Here is a 5,818-nt window from a genome sequence, read left to right as displayed (position 1 = left end):
AGTGGTTTAAATGAAATATAAAAACTTACCTCTCATTTAATATGTACAGTCCAGTCCTGAAAAAAATCTGTAAAGGAAATAAACACTTACCTGCGATCCGATAGAACCTGAAAAAAGTTAAAAAATAAAATAAAAAATACAGTTAAAATGGGTGCTTACCTGGATACGTACTGAAATTCTGAAGCCGGAGATCCTTGGATTGTGGATGGTCGACGACATAATCTGAACAAAGATCTGAAAGTAGAGAAAAAAACTAAAAGATTAGTGTGCCCGTGCATTCTGCGAGCCTTCGGGCAAGCAGAGCCTTTTATTCCCCTAACTTAACCCTAACCCTAACCCTAACCTTAACCCTAACCCTAACCCTAACCTTAACCCTAACCCTAACCTTAACCTTAACCTTAACCCTAACCTTAACCCTAACCCTAACCTTAACCCTAACCCTAACCTTAACCCTAACTTAACCCTAACTTTTAAACTTGAACTCTAAACTTTAAACTAAACTTAAACTTTAACTTTAAACTTTAAGTTTAACTTTTCCTAACCCTAACCCTAACCCTAACCTTAACCCTAACCCTAACTTTTAAACTTGAACTCTAAACTTTAAACTAAACTTAAACTTTAACTTTAAACTTTAAGTTTAACTTTAAACTTTAAACTTGAACTCTGTATTTCAGCTGTCGCATTCCTTGTGTCAAGCCACTCTTGAACAAGAGACAGCGTCAGAAGCGTCTCGCCTGGGCTAAAGACAAAAAGGACTGGACTGCTGCTGAGTGGTCCAAAGTTATGTTCTCTGATGAAAGTACATTTTGCATTTCCTTTGGAAATCAAGGTCCCAGAGTCTGGAGGAAGAGAGGAGAGGCACAGAATCCACGTTGCTTGAAATCCAGTGTAAAGTTTCCACCGTCAGTGATGGTTTGGGGTGCCATGTCATCTGCTGGTGTTGGTCCACTGTGTTTTCTGAGGTCCAGGGTCAACGCAGCCGTCTACCAGGAAGTTTTAGAGCACTTCAATGCTTCCTGCTGCTGACCAACTTTATGGAGATGCAGATTTCATTTTCCAACAGGACTTGGCACCTGCACACAGTGCCAAAGATACCAGTACCTGGTTTAAGGACCATGGTATCCCTGTTCTTAATTGGCCAGCAAACTCGCCTGACCTTAGCCCCATAGAAAATCTATGGGGTATTGTGAAGAGGAAGATGCGATGCGCCAGACCCAACAATGCAGAAGAGCTGAAGGCCACTATCAGAGCAACCTGGGCTCTCATAACACCTGAGCAGTGCCACAGACTGATGGACTCCATGCCACGCCGCATTGCTGCAGTAATTCAGGCATAAGGAGCCCCAACTAAGTATTGAGTGCTGTACATGCTTATACTTTCCATGTTCATACTTTTCAGTTGGCCAGCATTTAAAAAAAAAAAAAAACTTGTTTTGTATTGGTCTTAAGTAATATTCTAATTTTCTGAGATACTGAATTTGGGGTTTTCATTAGTTGTCAGTAATAATCATCAAAATTAAAAGCAATAAACACTTGAAATATATCAGTCTGTGTGGAATGAATGTATACATTATACAAGTTTCACTTTTTGAATGGAATTACTGAAATAAATCAACTTTTTGATGATATTCTAATTATATGACCAGCACCTGTATATCTTCTCTCTGCCTGCATCAACTTCTGTATGTATTCCCCCCCCTAGAGGGAGGTGTTGCTACAACCTGTAGCCTAAAGGAGGCCTTCATTTAAAATAAAATAAAATAAAATAAATAAAAATCAGCCATGTTTGGAGAGGAAGTAACACATGTGAAAGAGTTTAAAACATTATGATAAATTAATAGATTATTATTCAACATTATGATGAATTCCATACAATGGATTGATTATGTTTTAAACAATAACAGGGTAGTAACTTCTGAGTAAAATGCATTTGCAAACAAATAATACAGGTTGTTGAAACCGAAGTCAATTAGGATTTATTTTATTTACAAAACAAGTTTTCTTTATAGAGACATCATCATAATGATGCGCATATCATAAAAATAACTCCCAGCCCGGTCGCTGGACCCAAGTGACAAACAGTTAAGAAATTAGAGAGAGCCGCACGCTATTTTAATTTACAAAAAAAGTAATATATTCATTAATTCATAGCCATTCTATACAAGGTTCTTCACAAGGTTCTTCAATGTTCAGGACAGTAGAGTGCCTGTGCTCTGGTCAGGCCAAGCTGCTCCTCCTCCAGAGACTGCTGGATGTGGACCGTCTGGCGGCTGACCAGGGAGGACAGCTCCAGCAGTGCTGAGAACTCCCTGAGGGGGAAGGACACCCTACGGTCAGAGGAGCTACCAGCACCAAAGTCACATCACAACAAGTCATTCATTTCATATCCTCCTCGTTTCTTTCACATTGCCTGTCCATAGTGTCAATTTACTTAGATTCCATTCACAAATGAATCGTCAAGCGCTGGTTTCCTAGACTGTCTAGTCCTAGATTAAAACACAATGAAGATTAATTCTTTCTGTTGAAAGTATCAGTCAGAACTAGGCTTAGTCTGCAACATTTGCAAAGTAAAGACTAAACACATACCCTTCATTTGAATGCCAAAAAATCATTAAAGTTAGATTTAATGAGATTCACTAACCAGGAGTCAATTGTTTGTCACCAGTCACATCAACAGACTAACTTAAACAGTGACAAAACGAATGTATGCATGTCTATCTGTGACGAAAAAAGTTTCCAAAAAGAGAAATAAAGCATTCATTCATTCATTTCTACTGATACTCTGTGGTCATACCCTGAGAGCTGCTCACTGATGTCCTGGGCAGCAGTCTTCACTCCCCTCAGGCACTCAGCAGACGTGGCGTTGCCATGCAGAGCTCCTCCCAGGGTGCACTGCTGTAACACTTCCTCACTCTCCTTCAGGCTCGCCTCCGCTTTACCTGAGAGGGCGAGAAGAACCGTGGGTTTCATCACGGGCATGGTCACCAGGAATGACCACAAACACTGTAGACAATCGCCTTTTTTACGTGTAGAAAACTTGACCCTCTTCAGGATTCCATTTCACTCTTGTTTTTTTCTTTATCAAATGCTCTGAACTCTGCTGTATTGACTGAAGGAAATAAACTTAAACCAACCCAGGAATTCTCTTCTGTCCCCCTCAATGTGGAGGTTCTTGACAGGCAGCTCATGGCGGGTGGTGTCCACTGCTGTGCCAAAGGATTTGTATTCTTCTGTGAAGCGCTGGGCAGCTGCAGCCACAGGAGTTAATGCTGCGATCTGAGGACAATAGAGCACACACATATTCCTCATCAAAGCCTGGAGCTGATGACAGATTTGGATGTTTCAATAAACCTTTTCAATGCCACTTTAAAAATCACAAATCATTCATTTAGTATCAGTTGAAGATACAACAAAAAAAAAGACGATAACACAATTGTTCAACACAAGTTGTTGACATTAAGTCAAATCAAAATGCCATGGGAGAGAAATCAAACGGCTCAGAAACAGGCCTCTGACCTGCAAATCCAGCAAGTCGTTCATCTGCTTGCGCTTTTCCAGAAGAAGATACTGGCGCTTCTTCTCATGGACCTGCTTGCGTAGCTTCTCTTCTTTCTCCATCATTGCTAGAATACGCCCCTCCGCTTCTGCCTTCAACTTCTCTGTGTTACTCTCCATCTGATTTCAAACACCAGTCCATCATGATAAGAGTCCTGAAGGTAATAACATCTACTGCGATAATAATAATATATTGTAGTGCCGAGAGACGGGAGTCGGAGGCGGCTTATCAAATGTCACAGCTAGACGTTTATTAACAGACATGAACCAGTTGTTACCACACACTTAAAACAGGAACTAAAACCGAGTACCACCCACTTAACCCTCCGTACGGAACAATACTCCCAACTATTAGTTCCGGGGGTGAATTATGTTAACCCACCACAATATGCCATTTAGCTGTGAGTGCATACATTTCAGTATATATGGGATTCCCAGTGGGAATCAAAGCCCCAAGCTAAGCGTTGTTAGTGCCATGCTCTACCAACTGAGCCACAGTGGACCGTCATGTTAAACTGAAGTTAAAACACAACGAGATTGCTAAGCTAACACCTGGAGGAAGTCCCTCCTGTGTCTCAGAAGACAGACAGAGAGAGAGACGTGCAGCCACCCAGGATCGAGCCCCGCGTGGAGTCATTGTCCATCATTTCTTGTCAATTTCAATAAAGACAGACACACACAGACACACACAGACAACGACAGGTCATTCTAGAGGAAGAGAGAAATGGGATAATAGGATTCTATTCTCTGACAGCCAATGTCCGCGATTCCACACTGGCCAGTAGATGTCGAGATTTTTTTTTTTTATATGTTTGTATGACTGGCTCGTTAGCTCAGTGTGTAAGTCTGCCGCAAGGTAGACTTTGTAGTCCTGGGTTCGAATCCCAGGCGGGCAGGTCAATTTGCACTTTTCAATGTGAAGGACAAACAGGAAGGGAAAAAAAAAAAGGCATGCGCAGCGGCAAATAATTCCTGGGCTCAGTCCAGAGAGAGAGAGAGAGAGAGGAATTTTCCCTTTTGAAAATATATTTTTGGAAAATCCCGCCTCAAAATATTTATTTTTTTTTTTTTTTTTTCTTCTTCTTCTTCTGTGTCAGTGCGTCTACCGGCCCGAGTCTCTATGGGGGAATGCAATGACCGTTTTGGACACCAAACACACCAAAGAACATCTACTCTTCGAGGCGAATCCAGTCAGACCATTATCAGACCTGCTGGACGTGTCTGTGCGCGTGTGTGACTGGATGTCTACATTCAATGTGTCTCACCGTGTGACTGGATGTGTGTGTATATATGTGTTAATGAGCTGTATGAGTGTGTGTGGATGTGTGTGTATGAGTGTGGATGTGTGTGTATGAGTATGTGTATATGTGGATGTGTGTATGAGTATGTGTGTGGATGTGTGAGTATGTGTATATGTGTGTGGATGTGTGTGTATGAGTATGTGTGTGGATGTATGAGTATGTGGATATGAGTATGTGTGTATGTGTGGATGTGTGTGTATGAGTATGTATGTGTATGTTTATGTATGTTAATGAGCTGTATGTTAATGAGCTGTATGTTAATGAGCTGTATGTTAATTAGCTGTGTGTGCGTATACGTGTGTGTATGTTAATGAGCTGTATGTTAATGAGCTGTATGTTAATGAGCTTCATGCTAATGTCTCTGTGTGTATACGTGTGTCTGTGTATATGTTTATGAGCTGCATGCTAATGAGCTTCATGCTAATGAGCTGTATGCTAATGAGCTGTATGTTAATGAGCTGTATGTTAATGAGCTGTATGTTAATGAGCTGTATGTTAATTAGCTGTGTGTGTATACGTGTGTCTGTGTGTGTATGTTAATGAGCTGTATGTTAATGAGCTGTATGTTAATGAGATTCGTGCTAATGAGCTGTATGTTAATGAGCTGTATGTTAATGAGCTGTATGTTAATTAGCTGTATGTTAATTAGCTTCATGTTAATGAGCTTCATGCTAATGAGTGGGCGGAGCTTAAGTCAAAGTGGGCGGAGCTTAAATCAAAGTGGGAGGAGCTTAAGTCAAAGTGGGCGGAGCTTAAATCAAAGTGGGAGGAGCGTAAGTCAAAGTGGGCGGAGCTTAAATCAAAGTGTGAGGAGCTTAAGTCAAAGTGGGAGGAGCTTAAGTCAAAGTGGACGGAGCTTAAGTCAAAGTGGGCGGAGCTTAAATCAAAGTGGGAGGAGCTTAAGTCAGAGTGGGCGGAGCTTAAGTCAGAGTGGGTGGAGCTTAAGTCAAAGTGGGAGGAGCT

General features: G+C 41.3%; 1 protein-coding gene across 1 annotated transcript; it reads right to left on the bottom strand.

Annotated features, from left to right (window-relative positions):
- Positions 1-1,975: 1,975 nt before the first annotated feature.
- On the bottom strand, positions 1,976-3,783 carry LOC308161591 (HAUS augmin-like complex subunit 8). Its single transcript, XM_080535622.1, has 4 exons — positions 3,516-3,783; positions 3,134-3,275; positions 2,794-2,938; positions 1,976-2,308 (listed from the first exon to the last, which is right to left on the bottom strand). Exons 1-4 carry the CDS (start codon positions 3,672-3,674, stop codon positions 2,182-2,184), a joined length of 573 nt encoding a protein of 190 aa, XP_080391748.1. The 5' UTR covers positions 3,675-3,783; the 3' UTR covers positions 1,976-2,181.
- Positions 3,784-5,818: the final 2,035 nt, after the last annotated feature.

The sequence above is a fragment of the Nansenia antarctica genome (genome assembly GCF_963989245.1).
Source record: "Nansenia antarctica genome assembly, chromosome: 7".
NCBI classification, from domain to species: Eukaryota; Metazoa; Chordata; class Actinopteri; order Argentiniformes; family Microstomatidae; genus Nansenia; species Nansenia antarctica.
Note: the sequence above shows the minus strand (reverse complement) of the source record. Positions and strands in the feature narration are given on the sequence as shown.

Excerpts from the sequence above, each read along its gene's own strand:
- LOC308161591 (XM_080535622.1), bottom strand. The coding sequence starts at position 3,674 with ATGGAGAGTAACACAGAGAAGTTGAAGGCAGAAGCGGAGGGGCGTATT. Across the intron at positions 2,939-3,133 it reads GGACAGAAGAGAATTCCTGG|GTAAAGCGGAGGCGAGCCTG; the intron begins GTTGGTTTAAGT and ends TCGCCCTCTCAG. Across the intron at positions 2,309-2,793 it reads ATCAGTGAGCAGCTCTCAGG|GGAGTTCTCAGCACTGCTGG; the intron begins GTATGACCACAG and ends CTTCCCCCTCAG.